Source organism: Trachemys scripta, chromosome 17 (assembly GCF_013100865.1).
Source record: "Trachemys scripta elegans isolate TJP31775 chromosome 17, CAS_Tse_1.0, whole genome shotgun sequence".
Lineage (NCBI taxonomy): Eukaryota > Metazoa > Chordata > Testudines > Emydidae > Trachemys > Trachemys scripta.
Window position 1 is genome coordinate 15,845,843 of NC_048314.1, and position 19,523 is coordinate 15,865,365.

General features: G+C 44.1%; 1 protein-coding gene across 7 annotated transcripts in view; it reads left to right on the top strand.

Moving 5' to 3' along the window:
- The window catches only part of PRRC2B (proline rich coiled-coil 2B), a 68,261-nt gene that overhangs the window by 13,789 nt on the left and 34,949 nt on the right, over positions 1-19,523 (top strand). For 6 of the 7 annotated variants that reach the window (XR_004648506.1, XR_004648505.1, XM_034793906.1 and 3 more), the window contains exons 2-13: positions 4,528-4,695; positions 6,626-6,803; positions 7,208-7,310; positions 8,160-8,232; positions 11,403-11,546; positions 12,270-12,511; positions 13,010-13,131; positions 13,655-13,797; positions 14,452-14,542; positions 15,093-15,285; positions 15,935-16,250; positions 18,315-18,508. Coding sequence is in view for 5 of the 7 variants with exons in the window: in XM_034793906.1 (XP_034649797.1) it covers positions 4,581-4,695; positions 6,626-6,803; positions 7,208-7,310; positions 8,160-8,232; positions 11,403-11,546; positions 12,270-12,511; positions 13,010-13,131; positions 13,655-13,797; positions 14,452-14,542; positions 15,093-15,285; positions 15,935-16,250; positions 18,315-18,508 (1,914 nt within the window). In the remaining 2 variants the exon portion in view is untranslated. The remainder of the gene's footprint in view (positions 1-4,527; positions 4,696-6,625; positions 6,804-7,207; positions 7,311-8,159; positions 8,233-11,402; positions 11,547-12,269; positions 12,512-13,009; positions 13,132-13,654; positions 13,798-14,451; positions 14,543-15,092; positions 15,286-15,934; positions 16,251-18,314; positions 18,509-19,523) is intronic. The other variant, XM_034793904.1, reaches the window with a different exon arrangement.

The following is a 19,523-nucleotide window of genomic DNA, read 5'->3' on the forward strand; positions in this document are numbered from 1 at the left end:
CAAATACACTAATAGACAGCCCCTGCCCCAAAGATCTTGTGATTTAAATAGACAGAACAGACAGGATAGGATAAAGGAAAGGGATATAACACAGATATAGTTATTTAATTGGCTTCCATAGTCTTTTTGAGCAAGACCATCCAATAAAATGGCTTCTCCCCCCCCCCCCCGATTAAATATTAGAGTAGAGAAATTTGGGTGTTTTGAGATCTTGAGTTCATTGTAATTGCTGTATCCTGCGTTAATGGCCCCAAGCAGAGGCCAAAGAAAAGGGCTACAGTCAGGCCGCCAGCTTTCAGGTGTTGCAGCTGGCTGCAGTATGTGTTTTAATAACCATACAGGAGGGTAATTCATTTCTTCATGTGTTTGGATTTTATATGGGAGTCACCAGGCTGGGAAATCTTTTAAGATGCCCGTCTGGATCCCAGGTCTGGCTGTCTGACGGGAAAATACAGTTGTCTCAAGGTAGCTTTTGGAGTTCCAGGCAGGTGCGCTCTTTCCAAAGTACAGCAGAGGACCCAGCTGGCTGGAGAAGCCAGGAGAAGAATTTAGCAGGGTAGGTGGGAAAATACTGACTTTTGATGGCCTTTGCACAGACTTTGAGGTCTGAGGGTCGGTGTTTTATCTTCAGTCTTAGCTGGAATGCCCGTCAGTTTTGTTCAGATCAGCAGCTGTCCTGTAGCAGGGTCAATTACAGTAAGAGGGGAGGCAGTGTGGTTAGTGGTTACAGCAAAGGTCTGGATGTCAGGAGAATGGGATTCTGATTCCAGTTCTGCTATTAGCGCACTGTGTTATCTTGGTTAAGACCCTTCACCTCTCTGGGCCCCTATTTTCTTTTCTGGAAAACAGGGTTAATGATACTTAGCACTTTGCAAAGGTTAGTTTGAGATCTCAGCTGAAAGTCGTTACAGTAAGTACAAAGTATTCTGTAAATGTCACTTGTCCAGATTCTGACTGTGGTTGCTCCATAAGGCTTGACAACAGGCTTTTCCTAACGTGCCCCTAAGTTCTCTGCTTTGAAGTGGTTGTTTATTCCTCCTTCATCCTTTTTAATGATACGAGATGTGATCAAGAGGCAGCTAAGACTCAGTTACATAACTTGTTGCTAGGGTTTCTCTTTGGCAGCTCTACCCTGATATCTGTTTGCCTGCTGACTTTCAGAAACGCAGGGTTTTTCTGTTAAGCAGCCAACTCCCATACCAGCTAACATTCTCCCCCCCCCACCACCACCACTATTTTAAAATTCTAAATGGGTTTGAGAAAAGTTATTACTCTTGTTGAAGTGAAGGATTGATACCTAAACAGCAGAGTGGACAGGTGTTTAGCAGACTTCCACCTCAAAGGGTTCTGGTTTAATACACCTCAATCCTGATCTCCAACACACCTGCTAAAACAGTCCCGGGGTCCCACAAAGGATTGCCAGTGCATCACAGTCCTGATTTACAGCATCACCTCTTATTCTACTCTAGTCATAGGGCTCCCTACAGCTTTGCCAGAGCAAACAGAAAAATTGTCCTCAGTCCAGCACCATATTGCCCTCCACAGTAATCAGGACATAATTCTCCTTTCCTCTTTCATGCCCGTCCTACTAATAAAATACTGTGCAAATAAGGGAGGGACCATTGTTTTCTTTGGCAAAAGATGAACGTCTGAGAAAATATTGAGACGGAGAAGGTGCCAAAGATGTGCCTGTTATGCCAAAGGAGAATGTGTCCCAAGATTGTCTTTAAGCCGCATTGTCTCTGCAAGGCCCCACATTGCAGCCCCATCAGTCTGTCTGTGAGGACTGCATGGGACTCCTGTCAGAGCATGTCATTATTCCTTGATCAGCCAGTGGAAGCTGTTGTTTTGAGTGGTACCAAATTCTTCTCGCCTTCTTGAGACTAAGCATGCTGAATCCAAAGCTCCAGTCCAGGATTTAAACCTGGCAGCGCGGTCATTCAGCCCCGAATGCGTTTTATTGGTCACAAATTTTCTTCCTGACTGCTGCTATTAGATATGCTTTGCTAGCCTGGATGCAGATGGCAGCACAGTATCAAACTGGTTGTGTCCAACATGTGTGGCCTATGCTTATTTTGTATATAATATGTGGTGAATTTATCCTCTTACCTGGAAATCATGTTTGATAAGGGATTACTAGTGGAAGTTGTTGCTTGTGGTCGGAGGCTAGTCTCTTTCAGAACTAGAGATTATTTCCCCCGCCTTGTCTCTTTAATATCCTGGGACCAACCCAGCTACAATAATGAGAAAGTTAACATTTTTATCCAATAGCTGTGCTTATCATCAGCTTTTCCATACTAGCCCAGTCTTCCACCTGAGTTGTTGTTTGCCAGATTTGTTATGTTTTGTGTTTTGGTTCCAAATTGTAATTAACTAGTTTTAGTGGCAATTATTACTTTGGAAGAATCAATTTAAGATGACCATAGATTGGCACCTCTTCAAATTCCCCTGTCTCCATCTGCTGGCAGGGAAGGAGATACTCAGACACCTGGGACTGATATAAAAATGTCTCACTAGAAATGGGTTTTGACTCTTTAAAATGCATGTAAAATGACAGCTTATCAATTATTCTGTCAGCTCTGAAAGCACATTATAAAAATTGCATTTTCTCTGTTGACACTTTAGATTATTAGAACAAAATATTAAAAATATATATTTACTTTCCATAATCGATGCTATTGGTTTAATTTGCACTCTGAACTCAGCCTGGACAATGTAACCTAATATATTTCTGTCAAATCAGCAGTCTCTAATAATTTTCACTTTTTGTCTCTCATGCACTATAACAAAGCTGCAACATTAAGGTTCCAGACACTGTAGAGGAACATTTAAATCCAACAGAAAAGAAACCAAGCCTGTTTTCACTAGATATTTGACTTAGTTTTAGTGTCGGGTTTAAAGGTTACTTCATTGATCTTACATTTTATTAAACCTAAGTGTCTAGTCTAACTTTTCAAAATCTGTTTCTTTTTGCAAAACCTCAATTTGCGGCCTAAAATTAGTCTGACAACATCACTAACATCCATTAGGCTGGCTTTCTGGGTACGACATCTTTCCCTGGCAAACGATAGACTTGATTTAACGAACCTTTTCCCTCTCTTACATTTTGATTCTGACTCAGCTAAAACGATATTTCAAATGCAGAGAGAAATATCTTTTATTGGACCAACTTCTGTTGAAAGCTCCTCTCTCTCACCAATAGAAGTTGGTCCAATAAAAGATATTACCTCACCCACCTTGTCTTACTTTTTGGTTGGTTTTCTTTACTAGTTCTGATACATAGGACACTTCTGAAGTAGTAGATTTCGTTTTTAAGGGAGGGCTTCACTCCTGATTGTGTCCTCCCATGTTCTCCTACCAATCGTAGTTAATCTCTTTCAGAATGTGACTGTTTAAATAAATGAAGGTACATTGTCAAGGAGTGGTCATTGGTCACATGTGCATTGTAGGAAAAGTGTGTTCCTGGAGTTGTGTATCTTTATCTTAATAATTACTAGTGTGTTTATTTTGATGTAAAAATCCCCTATTTCAAAAAATTTCATGAACTTGAATGTACTTAGTGTTGCTTATAGAGTTTTTTAAATCTTCCATAAAGGCTGTCAATTATTTGAACTTCCAGTTATGTTGCTTATTCCTCATGTCCTTTCAGTGATGTTCAACTGATATCTTTTTGTAATAAATTCTCTTGAATCCCAGAAGCTTGCACTGTATACTCCTGGGGGCATTCTCCGCCAAAAAGTTTAAAATGCTGTGCACAATATTTTAAAATTCTGCAAATTTTAGTTGTCAAAATAACACTACATAATCATGCCAGTTTCAATTATTTTGGTAATTTAGTTCAAAATATGTGTCCGCAAGTATGTCTGTAACAATACAGACACACACACAAATTCCCCCAGGAGCAGGGAGTTAAAGAACCCCCTATGACAACCCAGTTCCTGTTTCTCTGCCACCATCCCCCTCCTCCCCCCCCGAGCCCAGCTGCGGGGGGGGGAACGGGGACAGACACCCACAACCCCTCCCCCCCTCTAGCCACCTACAGGGTCCCCCCCCAGCCAATACACCCAAACCCCCTCCTCCCCAGAGCCCAACCACGGGGCCCCACCCTTCCCGAGACAAACCCTTCCCCCCCCCCCAGCCCAGGGATCCAGAAGGAGAAACAGCCTGATGCTCAGTCCCAGGCCTGCACAGAGTTTCCTGTGCGCCGCCCTCTCCTTCCCCCAGGGCATGCTGGGAACTGCAGCTGCCAGGAACCCTCTAGCTCCCCCTCCCTCCCCCCCAGCAGCCCATTTCTGTGGGAAAAAGGAAATTCTGCGCTTACAACGTTCATTTCTTCAAAATTCTGCATTGCGCACTGGCGCAGAATTCCCCCAGGAGTAACTGTAAAGTGAGAGGTTAAAGTGTCAGAGTTTATCTTGTTTCCCCACTGAGTCCTAGCTACTGTCATGTAGGATATTTTGTACTTTCACTTATCAAAGGATAAATAATTGGTGTGATGCTATTTCCCCGACTCTCTCTCATTAAAAGGCAGATCAGAAGCGGCGCACAGAAATTTCCTTACTAGATGACATTTCATCGCAATGTCCGATCGTTTGGGGCAAATAACCAAGGGAAAGGATGGGAAAAGCAAGTACTCGACTCTCAGCCTGTTTGATAAGTATAAAGGAAAGTCAATAGAAGCTATCAGAACTACAGGTAAGTAATGCCAGAGACAAGCTAGTTAAGGTTTCTCTTGCAGGATATGTCTTTACTGCAGTGTTAACTCAGTTGATTGACACCTGCGTGTGAGCAGCCACACTACAAAACCAAACTTGAGTTAATATGTCCCCACTGGCGCTACACTTACCTGTGTATGTCGCTAGGACTTCTGAGGATATATCCCATGGCGCTTTGCTACAATAAGCTGCACTCTGATGGTTGCATGTAAGATACAGGAGGCAATTGTCCCGCTCTACTCTGCGCTGGTCAGGCCTCAGGTGGTGTATTTTGTCCAGTTTTGTCCACACTTTAAAAAAGATGTGAACAAAGAGGAGGAGTCCAGAGGAGAGCAACAAAAATGATAAAAGATATAGAAAACCTGACCTATGAGGAAAGCTTTAAAAAAAATCTGGGCCTGTTGAGTCTTGAGTAAAGAAGACTGAAGGGGGACCTGATGATGATCTTCACATGTGTTAAGGGCTGTTATAAAGAGGATGGTGATAAATTGCTCTTCATGTCCCCTGAAGGTAGGACAAGAAATAATTGGCTTAATATGCAGCAAGGGAGATTTAAATTGGATATTAGGAAAAACTTTCAAACTCCTAAGGATGGTTAAATACTGGAATAGTTTACCCAGGGAAGTTGTGGAATCCCTGTCATTGGAGGTTTTTAAGAACAGGTTAGACAAACACCTGTCAAGGATGGTCTGGGTATTCTTAATCCTGCCTGAGCACAGGGGACTGGACTAGATGACCTCTCAGGGTCTCATCCAGTCCTATATTTTTATGGTTCTTTCCCAATTAGTTGTGGGAGAACTTGTCGGTTCTTTGGGCACATGGGGGAATTGTGGGAAGGCATTGGAGGACTATCGGCACTCAAGCGGTTTAACCTGTGTCCTCACAGCAAAGTGAACTGGTTACCGGTTCGATTAAAAGCCTCACTCAGGTTTTAGTCTACGCCCCAGGGCAGCTAGCCAGGATGTAAAGCAAACTAAACTCTGGCCAGAGGTTTTTGTGTGTGGATTGGAGCTGGGTTAGGAGCCCAGGTGAACTCTGCAGTGAAAATATACCAGAAGTGGGGATACTGAGGTCAGAAAACTGAAACTAATAGGCTGGGTTTATTCTGAACTCAGTGTGGGATGGAAGAGTGGACAGAAGGAAGATTTTATCTCAATTTAGTAAACTAGGTCTAGTGGTTAGAGCAGAGGGGACTTGGATCCAGGACTGCGGGCTTCTATTTCTAGGGCTACAGATGTGTGGCCTTGGACAAGCCACTCAACTCCTCTGTGCCTTTACTTAGCTCTGAAATGGAGATGATAATTCTATTTACCTACGCGATTATAGGTGATGAGTCGTAATGCACTGTTTGGAAAGCACTGTGAGATCCAACAGAGAGACAGGTTCAGTCCCAGCAAAGTTAACTGAGCCCTTCTTCCTGCTGGAGAAGATAAACTTGATGTTTTATGTGGTTTTCTAGATGAGGCTTTGGGCTAGAGCTTTAAATAAAAACCCACGGCCTTGTCTGATCTGCATAGTTACTAACAATCCCAGGACACTTTCCATAAGAGGAAGGTTTTTGCCTCTGTCCTTGGCCAATATCTCCTGTCTTGTCACTGTTGCGTTTGGGTTATGTGCCAGCTGATTGTCAGTCCACCACAGAGGTGACAGCATTGCAGTGGTTCTTTTGGAGGAGAGAGTCTGTATAAATATGAAGTACTAATGTTATAGAAGTGCATATTAGCATTGCTGTTGCAGTGTGATTCTGCAGGTTAGGGTCAGATTTTGCCACCCTTACTTTCATTAAGTAGTACCTTACTCCTATTTGTCCCATTGAAACAAATGGGACTATTTGAGGGGTAAGGCATATAATTGAGGTAAATGAGGGTGGGAGAATCTAGCCATTAGTGACCTGCTGTCCCTGTCACCAGTTATTCCTAGACATGGCTTACAGAGTCTTGGGAAAGTTGCTGCTGCCCGGCGCATGCCACCTCCTGCAAACTTGCCAAGCTTGAAGTCTGAGAACAAAGGAAACGACCCCAACATCATTATAGTACCCAAGGACGGTACAGGATGGGCAAACAAGCAGGATCAGCCAGACCAAAAGAGGCAAGTGGAGCAATTCTTATGTAAACCCTCTCAAACAAGAAACAGAAATTATACTCAGTCATGCTGAGCATTCTCTTTGGGCTTTACTAGTGACTTCTCCCCAGGTGGGATTGGTTACCATGTAGATTTAAGAATACTGTTGGATTACTAGATCCATAGAACCCTGCGTGTAAACAAAATTTGTATCTGAGTCCGATCTGCGATCTGCAAACATAGTCTGCGGATAGAAAGCAGATATCGATGGCTCTAAAGATCCAACCTCTCTTTTCATTCCTCTCAGCAGGAAGCACTCTGAATCAGTACTGAGCCAGTGCACAAGCTTCATATGAGGGGTCACTGTATTGCTAGAGTTGATTGTCTCCTTTATCCCACCTAATCTCAGTTGCCCTGTTGTCCTTTCCCAGTTCCAGTGCGACGGCTGCACAGCCGCAGGAGTCGCTGCCGCAGCAGGGTTTGCAGAAATCTGTCTCCAATTTACAGAAGCCGACACAGCCAATCAGTCAAGAGGTAGGTGCAAGTGGCACTGACGACTGCTACTCAGTTTTCCCCGGGCCCATGCAGCCTAAAGATTGACCGATCGTTGACCTCTGGAATGTTCTGATGCTGTTAAATTATCAAATCTATAGGAAGAGTTCAGCTGAAACCTAGGGAAAATGGCTGACATATAAGGAACTTGATTTGCCTTTGTTAAGGCACTTTATTTTGGTTCTCATTTAAAGGTAGTTAGGTGACATCAGATCCAGTTGCTACTTCTAGCCAAAGGTTTCACTTGATAAGAAGTGATTTGGTTGCGCGTGACAAACAGCGAGTGTCAGGGCCTGAAAAATCCCCTAACAAGTGAGACATTTCCCCCACCAGTGAACGTTCAGACCTAACCCCTCTATAAGCTGCAGAATTTAAGCTTCTACTGTAGCTGAAAATTCCAAAGATTTTTGGAAAGTCAGGGCAGAAGAAGGGAGGTTGTTGGGTGTATGACAGAGAGTGAAAGTCTTCCAAGCATAAGATGTGGCGTAGAAGAAGGCTGAAAATTGAGTGGAAGAACGTGTGGGAAAAGTGGCAGAGAAGGGAGACTTTGGCAGAGGAACAGACTGAGAACAGGCAGAGGAAATAGACGGGGAAGCCAGTGAAAGTATCCAAAGCAGGAGAAGTCAGGGTCCGAGCGAGGAAGAGGATTTTAACTGCAGCATTTTGGATAGATTGGAATGGGGGAGGTGCAGAGCGAGGAGGTGGCGATCTCAGTTGGAGGATTGGGGCACTAGCAGGATCTAGTAACATCTGTGACCACGATGGCATTGTCTTGTTTTACTTTCACCCAGAAGGTGAGGAACTTTCACGAGGGTCTTTTTCTTTTTGCAGAGTACAAATTCAGTGCCAGGTGGGCCAAAGTCATGGGCACAGCTGAATGGAAAGCCAGCAGGACAAGAAGGTGGTGAGTATGATTACGAATAATGGAGCAGCGTACGTGCACACTGCTTTATAAACACACATGATGAGCTCTTTTCCATGATGCACACCCAGTCTAAAGGCTTGTCTAGACATAGGTAAACTTGCACTAGTATAACTACAATGAGGTCATTACTGTCTATGCTGTTAATGGCTTCGGCTTGACTGAGGATCCTGAAACCAAGGTAACATTTTGAGCAGAAAAATTAACTCCGTAAATTGGGATCTGGCTGATTGGGAATATGGCTGTTTTTATACGAGATGTAGGTTCTAGTTGCCATGAATATTGGTATTTAAGGCTCAGAAAGAATATCAGTAGGCCTGTGGCACTGAGCTTTTAACAGACCAGGAGCCACTAGCTCTTCAAATAAAATTGCAGAGTGTCTAAAGAATGAAATAGATTTAGAATGCAAAACGAGATGTAACAAGCTTATGAAAGCTGTCTCAAAGCTCAGTCATCAAAGCAGAAGCTTACACTTGCCTGAGGTGACTACCAGCACAAATACATATTTAACCTTTGTATTTTTTTTTAATTAAATTGCCGCTTTCTCTGAGATTGTTGCCATATGGACCCCATCTAGGGTAGGTTTTAAATCTGTGGGCCAAATTAGCATCTCCTAGAGAACTGTGGTCAAACATTGCCCTCTAAGAAAGTGCTAATGTGCTTTGAGAACTCAGTATAGATCAGGCCATTGTTAAGATACGGTACTTAAACCTGAGGAAAGAGCTACGTGCAGGGCTAAGAAGAGCTTAATTAGAGGATAATTGAATCATAGAGTCACAGAAATCAGGCTGCAAAGACTTATTAGGTCATCTTGTCCTCTGCACCTGTTCTGCAACTGCTTTGAGCAATTGCATTTACAGTCTAGTTAAAGCAACAGTTTCCAGTATTAACAGCAAGGATTGAGATCTTTGCCCATTTGCTCATTGATTTTAGTTATTGTGTCTTCCTTAAAGATGTCATTTTTGTTGAAGCGTTGGGGGAAGGGAAGAATTTTGTGCCGTAATACAGTATTTGAGTTATGAATCGGGGTGTGAATGCTGAAACTGTATGTATTTCCTGTCCAAAGGAATCTTCAGGGAAGGATGTTTACACTGCATTGCACTTACCCCAGTGCAGTGCATGCTGGGGAATTAGGCTCCATGCCTTTGATACCAGCACACACACAATCCTTCTGTTGTGCAGCATTATCTGTTTGGGAAAAGTTTGCTCTCCCCCCCGCCCCCTTTTGCCGAGTCATAATGTAAATCTGTCTTGAAAGATGCTAGTTCACCTTAGCTGTTCATGCTATTAGAATTCTCACTATTCAAACAGATCAGTGCAATAATGCAGTACAGTTGGGAACTTTGGTACTATAAATGTTTGAGATGTGACCCATCTCATACATTTTAAGAACATAAGAACGGCCATACTGGGTCAGACCAAAGGTCCATCCAGCCCAGTATCCTGTCTGCCGACAGTGGCCAAGGCCAGGTGCCCCAGAGGGAGTGAACCTAACAGGTAATGATCAAGTGATCTCTCTCCTGCCATTCATCCATCTCCACCTCTGACAAACAGAGGCATGGGACACCATTCCTTACCCATCCTGGCTAATAGCCATTAATGGACTTAACCTCCATGAATTTATCTAGTTCTCTTTTAAACCCTGTTATAGTCCTAGCCTTCACAACCTCCTCAGGCAAGGAGTTCTTACATTTTAAGACTGATAACTTTTGCCAAATGTTTGTTTGGAAATGCTACGTATAGTACGAACTTTTTTAACTGGAAACAATTTTCAACTATGGGATGAAGAACCATGATTTTGACCATGCAAGATCCTATGCTGTGAAACAGCATCTATGAACATGTTACAAAGTAACATTTTTTAAAACCGTCTCTCCAGAATTTAAAGGGACACTGTTAAAATAGGTTATGCTCTAAATTTTGCTAGTCTGTAAATGTTTTTTATGCTTTTACCTAAAGCGATAGAAATATTTTAATTTAAACTAATTTTTAAAGCAATTGTAAAGAAAATGGTAGGGTAGATTTTGTTTTGGCTTTTTTTTATTGGTTGTTTTTTTGTTTTTGATTTTGGGTTTTTTTTTTTAATTGACTAATCCTCTCCCTTATTGGAAACCTGAACACAACAGCACTGACTTAATGTATGAGTTCCAGAAAGTGAAACTGACTAAACAGGCCAATTTTGCTTCACTTTTCAGAGCAGAAATGGCAAAGATCTTCAGGTGTGTTTAATAAACACAGGTGGGGTGTGTAACATACAATTTTGAAATGGACTTTTTATTTGGACAATGCCCCTTTAGTGCAAGGAAACTGTTATCGAAACAAAGCACACACTACTCAACAGGCTCAGGATTTCTGTGCGTTAGTTACAAAACGACTTTCTGATGAAGTGTTCTTTAATATTGTGTACGGTTGTAATGCTGGCAGTTTTCTTCTACTCCGTGTCATCTTGCGAATGGGTTTAGGATGAATTGCGGTTCACTGCTTTCTACTCATCATTGGATCTTTATAACTAACAAAAAGCCACCTTCGAGTTGCATTTTATGATCGCTAGAGACTCAGCAGGGTAACTCTCCAGTAAGAATAACTGAACCTGGGCAGATTTGGTCAGTGATCTGTATCTTAATGCTATAAAGGAAGGCAGTATATGTACCACAGTGTAACACTTGATGCTTATTTATAACTTCTCACAGAGAACATTGCAGGGAGCATAACAACATAATTCTGCAGTGGACAAATAAAAGTTGGAGGAATCTGAATATAAATGTTTAGTGCTTCGTAGCATTTCTGAAGTGAGCTTCCTGAATTTTCATTTCCAGTTCAGTGTGAATGAACATATTGTACAAAAACAATCAGGGAGCTGCAGAACTCTAATTAGTTTTGTTGAACACAGGGATTTAAATGAAACCCATGCATTAGTAGTGGCTAGGTACTTCAGTATGGACGTGTGTTGTCATGTTAGCCACAGCCAGGCATGTCACTAACTAGTTAGCAAATGCTGAGGCAGGCAATAATTTGTGTTTGTGCTAGAAACTGAGATTTTTCTCGAGAAAAATTTTTGTGCTATGGTTCCTGGATGATCACAAACAAGGCAGGGCTGTTGCAGGACGGAGCAGCCTTGTCTTATCTGAGCTGTGCTCTTATTTCTTCAACAGGTTCAAGGGCCTCAAGCCGACTGTTATCCTTCTCTCCCGAGGAATTTCCGACGCTGAAAGCAGCTGGCGAGCAGGACAAGGTTGGCAAAGAAAAGGGCGCCTTAGATCTGTCGTATGGGCCAGGACCAAGCCTCCGCCCCCAGAGTAAGTAAATGGCAGCATATTGCTTTCCTGCCAGCCAGCCAGCCACAACCCTTCAGATCATTTTTTAAAAAAAGTGGAGAAATGGCCCTCAGGCGAGTCTGCAGTAGTTTCGAATGCTTCCTCTCCCGTGTTGTCTGTCACTCCTACAGGCCTCCATGGTCTGCTTGTCTCCGCAAATAACGACAGAATCTTGGGGCTGAAATTGGGCACTTGAGTTCTGCAGGACAGGCAGCTAAATATTTACTGTCATCTGCCTAATAATTACTTAAAAATTGCCCTTTGTGTGAGGGAAGAAGGTTATGTTGGGCAGTGGGACGCAAATGAAATATTGTATCAGTTCTGTTCCCTAATGAACATTTGTCTGTAGCGCAAACTATCACTTAACTGTAGCAGTACTTTTGATAGGAAATACCCACTCTTGGGATAGCAGAGATGGTGTAGGTCAGTATTTGGGCTCACTGACGGCTAGCTGCATGCGTAAGCTTGCACACTCACTGCTGCAGCAATTCCTTAGTAACAGTTGATGCTATTAGTCTCTTCTGTGAAATGTCTGTAAATTTTCCATTGTTCCTTGATTTGGTCTTTCTCTCCTTTGACTTTAATTACAAAGCCACCAAGTTATTCTGAGCCTGGAAAGTCTTTGCTTGATGACCTTCGACATGTGCCGCCCCCCCCCCCCCCCCCCACACACACACACTCACACATGTATTATTTCATTTTCAGATGTCACCAGTTGGAGGGAGGGCGGTGGGAGGAACATTACCTCTGCCACATCTCTGACCGCCTCCCCTCCTGAGCCGGGCAGCAAGACCTCTAGCACAGGAGATGGAGCCCCCTCCTCAGCGAGTGCCAGCGATCCTAAGGAGCCCTCTCTCCGCCCGGCTCAGCCTATCCGTAAAGGGGCTTCGCAGTTCATGGGAAATGCGTACCATCCGCCTACGTACCATGACATGCTACCTGCTTTTGTAAGTCCCTCTGCTCCCACGAGCTGGGTGCGCGCGTCCGTTTCTCCCTGATTGTAGGGTGTCACCGTTCCCACTCAAAGAAATTAATAGTGTGTGAGGGGGAAAAATGTTATGTCTGATTCTGCTAGCAGAGGCACCAAATTTCCAGATCCTCCCCTCCCAGGTATTGCTCTGGGCCGGCTGAGATCTCTTCCCTTATTTGTCTTGCCATTCCCATCTTGTAGATTTCTCTGACATTTGTCCTCAATAGCCAACATAAGTGCAACACTGATCCCCTCCATTCAGAAAGAAATGCCTGCGCCCGCTGAAAAGCCTCATTACCTCTCAACTGGCACGGTAAAGGATGGTGTCCAAGATGACACCATGCCTGCCAATCAGATACATCTGAAATGTTCTCCCTCCCTTCCGAACCCCAGCACTAAAATGCCCTTGTAATATTAATAAATATATTTTTTTTGGCAAAGAAAAACCAGTATGTTTATCCTTGTTCTGTTTCAGATGTGTCCCCAGCAGTCATCTGAGGTCCCTGGATCACTGGACCGTGGGTCTTTCCCCCTTCCTCAGCTTCGGCTTGAGCCCCGTGTCCCTTTCAGACAATACCAGATGAATGACCAAGATGGGTAAGGCCTCCAGAACTGACTCACTTGCAGAGGAAAATTAATATAGGATAAGTTCCTTATCTTATGCAAGAATCTTATGAAATGAGCCAGCCTGGTGGATAAAGCTGTATGCCTGGCTTCATTTAAAGCCTTGGTGTTTTGCTTCCTCTGCAGCAGGGTCAGGGAGTGTTACAGAGGCAGGGAGCTGAGCTTCCAGAAGATGAGCGAGTCCTGCACATTGTTCAAGGAACAGAAGAACCTCAAAAGAAATCCTGTCCAGTCCTAGGTCATAAGGATGGTGTCTGTGACCTATAGGCATCCAGGAGGGGCTATTGGAGGCTCTATAATAAACAATGAGGGGGAGAGGAGGGAGGATTTAAAGGGCAGTAACAGTTGTTTGTAGGTTTGCTGCGTAAGCATGAGAGACACAATGTAGCTTAAACTGGTGCATTGTTATAAATTGCAGGCATATAGATTCCCTGCGCTTTCCATCCTTCTCTCTTAACTGGTGTTTGCAGCAATATCTTTTTGTCTCACCATATAGAAAAGAGAATAGACCTGGGGTATCTCGCCCAACGCGTCCAGTTCGGCAGCAAGGAGAGCGGGCTCCCCGGCCCACCATTATCAACGCAGAAAACCTGAAGGAGCTGGATGAACTCGACATTGATGCAGATGATGGTTGGGCAGGTAAAGTGCCATTATCTTCTTGCTTCAAGCAAGCGGTAACTACCCAGGGAGTGAAGAGAATGAACTGCTAACCCCGCCATCCCAAAGAAAGACCCTATTCATTCCCATGCTCCCCTGCCCTCCACACAAAAGAGGAGGGTGTTCTATGCAGCTGGTGGTGATGTAAATGATGGTACAATAGATCGTTCAGGTCCTCCCATCATGCTGTACTCAAGGAACTGGATCTGAGGATTCACAAGCTTGATAACACCATGTGGCAGAAAGGGAACCGCTGGAGCTGATCTTCCCTTCTGGGAAGAGATTGAGTCAAAGTTAGCTGCAAATCCTGAGCGTCCCATCGTCTCAGTGCATGCAGCTGAAGTCTAGCTATGTACGATCTCGGGCACAGGATGCTTCATCTCCGTTTTCGTCCTCCCTGTCTGTAATGCATGCTACCAGTCTTCTGAAATCTGCCTGCGATTGAGATGTATGGTCAAGACCTACGCTGCTTGTTTTCGATAGTCCTAATAATAGTGCTGTGCTTGGACACTCAGTTTTTCTAAGTTGTGTCTGGTTTATGCCTATAGAGTGGTGCAGATCAAGATGCTTTTCAGTTTGTTATAGGGCCCTCTTTCTTTCCTTTGATGTATCCTTTCTTCACTCCCGCCACCATAGGCATACATGACGAAGTGGATTACTCCGAGAAACTGAAGTTTAGCGAAGATGAGGAAGAGGAAGAAGCTCTTAAAGACGGAAGACAGAAATGGTAAGAGGTGTCTGTCTGACATTCCATTGGTGCTGTGTTCATACCTTTGGTTTCTCTTTCAACAAGTGTAAAAATTATCATAGGCTATTTAAAATTTGTTCTAATCATCAAGAGGAAAGGCGTAACCCCCCCCCCCCCTCAACTTTATGGTATAACCTCATGGATTCCACTTTTCAAAATCTATGTTGAGACAGCTTTGTGGCATAGATAGGATACGTGACTGGGCGCCAGGAGACCTGTGTTCTGTTCCTTGTTATGCCACTGACGAGCCTTGTGACCTTGGGCAAGTTACTTCATCTTTGTGTACCTCATTTCTTCCATCTGTAAAAATGGTGGCGTTAATACTTACACATCTTTACAAAGAGTTTTGAGATCTACGGATGAAAAGCCCAATATACGTGTCAAGTATTTTTGTTTGTTGGATTCTCTAGTCCCTCTTTCCATTATATTGTAGCTCGTATAACAAGCCTTCTTATGACTTGATGAATGAGTTGAAAATGTGTTTTGAGATTATTTGGAAATGGTAATATCAATGGCATTTGTACAACAGGAACAGCTGGGACCCCAGAAGGCAGCGACAGCTGTCCCTGAGCTCTGCAGACAGTGCAGATATTAAACACACCCTGGAGGAAGGAAAGAACTGGGGTGACCCAGTTGGTTTGTCTCGGTCAGTTGTCAAGGTGCAAGGCCCCCAGCAGCCTTCAAGGAAGCTGAATGGCTGGACCCCTGCATCAGAATATCAGGTATGTTGAAGTTGCATAGATTGGCTTGTGCTGACGGGATGCTTAATATAACAAATTACTCTGCTTCAGAATCCATGTTGAATTATACAAATGGCGGTCTAGTTCGAAGCACCCATTGTGACAAAATGAAATCTGAGTAAAGCGTGACAGCTAATCATAACAGGCAGGAAGACTGGGAGAGGATATTCTTTTGAGCCTACCAACTCTGCTCCTAATCATTTGGAGGGTGGGTGCACTGCTGAATGATACAAAGCACTTCCTTTACTCCCAGCTGTAGAGATTTTCCCGTGCAACACCCCCAGTAGAGAGAGGAGAGTGGAAATTTAAGCTGGGCCAGAATGCTTGGGTTGCCCCAAGATTTGTTTTGTGTGTGTCAATGTAGTAATGCTGTCTTTGGAATTTGTGCATGGTGGCAATCAGTTTCCATCAAAAAGCAGGGGTCAGTTTTTTTTGTTTTTTTTTTCCAAAAACTTTTTAAGTGTTTAGCAATTTAAGACTGAACCAAATGGGGTAGTGGACATATTCTCAGCTAAGAAGCTCTCTATAGGTGGAGGGGAGGGGTTGTACCTTGTGTAGGATTAAAAAGGTTAAGTTGCATGAGGCTAGTTTTTTCAGATGATGCTCAGTGGGGTATTCCTTCCTTTGGCAGAAGCCCCCACTGGGATGTATTCTCAGACAGCAGTCCTTGGAGGATAAAGAAGAAAAGGTGCCCCTGAGACAGAAGTTTGTCCACTCTGAGATCTCGGAAGCTGTTGAGCGAGCCAGGAGGCGACGTGAGGAGGAAGAGCGACGAGCCAGAGAGGAGCGCCTGGCTGCCTGTGCTGCCAAACTCAAGCAGCTGGATCAGAAATGCAAACTGGCTCAGAAAACAGGAGAGACCCAGAAACATGTGGAGAATGAAGATCTGAAACCCCCGAGTGTGGAAAAGAAGGTGGCTCAGGAGAATGGTCATACGTTCCGTAGAGGTAGGGAGATGTTACTCACCTTGCGTTTATATTATCGCCTTTTAGCTGAGCAAGGATGTAACCGCGCACTGCGGGGGCAAAGAAAGCAGTCGCAGGCTGCTTTGAGTCACATCACAAGGGATCCATTTTTTCTAGTTTTCTAAAGAACATTTATTTTGGGTCAATAACGTAGGGCCTCCTTTAAAGGAACACAATTGATTAAAAACTGTATTAAAAAGAAAAAAAAATCCTACCACCCCAATTTCCTTATCCAAGTTACAAACAACACCTTACCTGATTAGACAGAATTTTTACAGTCTGATTTACTTATTATGCCCTCTCTTTACTTGTCTCTCAATTTAGATGAGAACAAAGCCTCAAATTCCATTGTTATTTATATAGTCAATTTCGCTTTCAGGTTTTCATGCTTTAATACAACATTGCAATATTTAGGGTGCAAATACTGTAGAAAATGTTTAGAAAAACTTTCAATTTGGATGGTAGTCTTTTTCAGAGCTTAATTTGAAACGAACTAATTTAAGATGAGATTTGATGCAACCAGTGACACTTAAGTAGGTCCTTAAATACACATGAAGAGCAGCAGTTGGCTCTCAACAAAAGAATGGTGTGTATGTACAGTAACTCCTCACTTAACATTGTAGTTATGTTCCTGAAAAACACAACTTTAAGCGAATCCAATTTCCCCATAAGAATTAATGTAAAGGGGGAGGGAGGGTTAGGTTCCAGGGAAATTTTTTTCACCAGACAAAAGACTCTAACACCCCCACCCCCCCACCCCCCGCGCGCACACACTGTAAGTTTTAAACAAACAATTTGATACTGGTACATAGCAGTGATGATTGTGAAGCTTGGTTGAGGTAGTGAAGTCAGAGGGTGGGATATTTCCCAGGGAATGCCTTACTGCTAAATGATGACTAGCAATTGGCTGAGCCCTCAAGGGTTAACTCGTTATTAATGTAGCCTTACACGCTACAAGGCAGCACGAATGTAAGCTTGTGCTTCGCAGTATCATGTATATAGTTGGATTCAGTAGTAGTTTAGTTAGTATAGATAGTTTTCTCTCATAAGTTTCCTTTGGGGGTTCCCCCCTCGCATACATTTTCCCCGGCTCCAGGTATGCCTCGGGCTTTAAGCCGTGCTCAGACTGCGGCAGGTTTATGCCGAGAAGTGACCCGCACACTTGTGCTTGAAGTGTCTTGGGGAGGGTCACCTTAGGGACCGTTGTAAAATCTGTAGAGGGTTTTGCCCCAGGACCCTCAAGAACAGAGAACAGCACCTCCGAGTTTTGCTTATGGAGGCAGCATTTCGGCCTCAGTCAGACCCTGGTGCGGCAGACCCAGCCCCAAGCGCCGCCTCCTCGGTGTGCAGCGCTCTGGCACCATCGACGTATGAGCCGGTGCCGAGGAAGGACTCCTCTAAGGACCCTGGACACCCCCACGGCTCCACGCACAGGTCCAAGGCATTGGTCAGGCACGGGTCTCACTCCCCAGTGCCTCATAAAAGAAAGAAGGCCGACAGAGGGCGCTCCCCGACCAGCATCAGCATTGACTACTCATTTAGTTAATGTGGAAAGGCCAACTGGCTGATTAGTGGCCGTGTTCTGTGCGTCCTGCAGGAGATCTGTGCTCTAGAACTCTGCCTCTTGCTCCACCAAGGGTTAAAAAATTCTAAAAAGTGTGTTTGACTCATAAGGGCAGGGGCAAGCGCCTTGTCATTAAAATGACTCTTGTGGTCAATGTGAGGAGTGGCATTGGGCTCAAAATGGATTATTTTTCATTTTTCCTTGGTCAGAAGGATGGTGTAGCATTGGAGGGTTGTGTGAGCAGAGCAAGGAAAATGGAATGATCTTTAGGGCGGTCGAAGGAAGATAGCAGCTGAAATACTGTACATATGGTAGAGTATAATAGAGTGGAATGGCGAGTTCACCTGTGTAATACAATCACAATGTGCTCACAGGTCGTATGTGCAGTGTTCTCACAGGTAGCCTAAGCTAGCAGCTTTATAATGTGGGCTATTCTTGTGGGCAGCAGAACTTAATCCAATCTTGTTTTCATCCCCCCCCAGCTACTTCTGAATTTCATGCACAGGATGTCTCTGTTGGTTATCTAGAAGAGGAAACCACAGCCACAACAGTAGCTGCCCAAAACAGCACTGAGGAGGAGATTAGAGAAGCCACGTCCCCAGCACAAGAGTTCAATAAATACCAGAAATCACTTCCTCCAAGATTCCAGAGGCAGCAGCAGCAGCAACAGCAGCAGGTAAGAGGTCTGACAGCTCCGCCTTCCCCCCCACCAACACACTCACACCTTCTCTCTCTTCACTGCACACCCTCATCAAATGTTGTTGTTTATTTGGGGCCAAATCTTATGCTCAGCACCAAGTAACCAGGCTTTGTGCTAGGGAGGTCCAGGGGGTGGGAAACAGGAATCTTCCTCCTAGCTCCTCTTTCAGCATGCTTGGACACAAGAATCCCCTACGGAGCTGTACTTGGGGATATAGATTTTCTGTGTAGGCTGCACACATCTTACATGCCCTTGTTCATAGCTTCTGAGATTATGAGGCTGGACGAGACCATCGTGATTATCTAGTTCTACTCTAACATCCTGTAGTCCGTGGGACTTTTTCTGATCAGTCTTGATGTAAAATTTCCAGTGATGGAGAGTCCATCACAACCCTTGGAAAATTGTTCCTGTTGTTAATTACCCTCACTGTTTAAAAATAAATAAATTGAGCCTTATTGATAGTTGAATGAGTCTAGCTTCAACTTCCAGCCATTGGATTTTTTTAGACCTTTGTTTGTTAGATTGAAGAGCCCATTATTATCAAATTTCTTCTCCTTGTGTAGGTACTTACAGTCTGTGATCAAATCACCCCGTAACCACCTCTTTGTTAAATTAAATAAAATGAGCTCCTGGAGCCTTTCGTTGTAAGACGTGTTTTCCAGTCCTACATCTAGAGGCTTCTGTGGTTGGGGAAGCAATGGGTGGGAGAGCAGGATTTGCCCCTTTGTCTCTGCCATTCACTTTAAAGAATAGTATTAGACCATGGTTTGCGGCTTGTTCAGGGTAAGCCCCTGGCGGGCCGTGAGACGCTTTGTTTACCTGAGTGTCCGCAGGTATGGCCGCTCGCAGCTCCCAGTGGCTGCGGTTCGCCGTTCCCAGCCAATGGGAGCTGCAGGAAGCGGTTGCCTGGCCCACACCGCTTCCCGCAGCTCCCATTGGCCGGGAACAGCGAGCAGCCTTACCTGGGGACGATCAGGTAAACAAAGTGTGT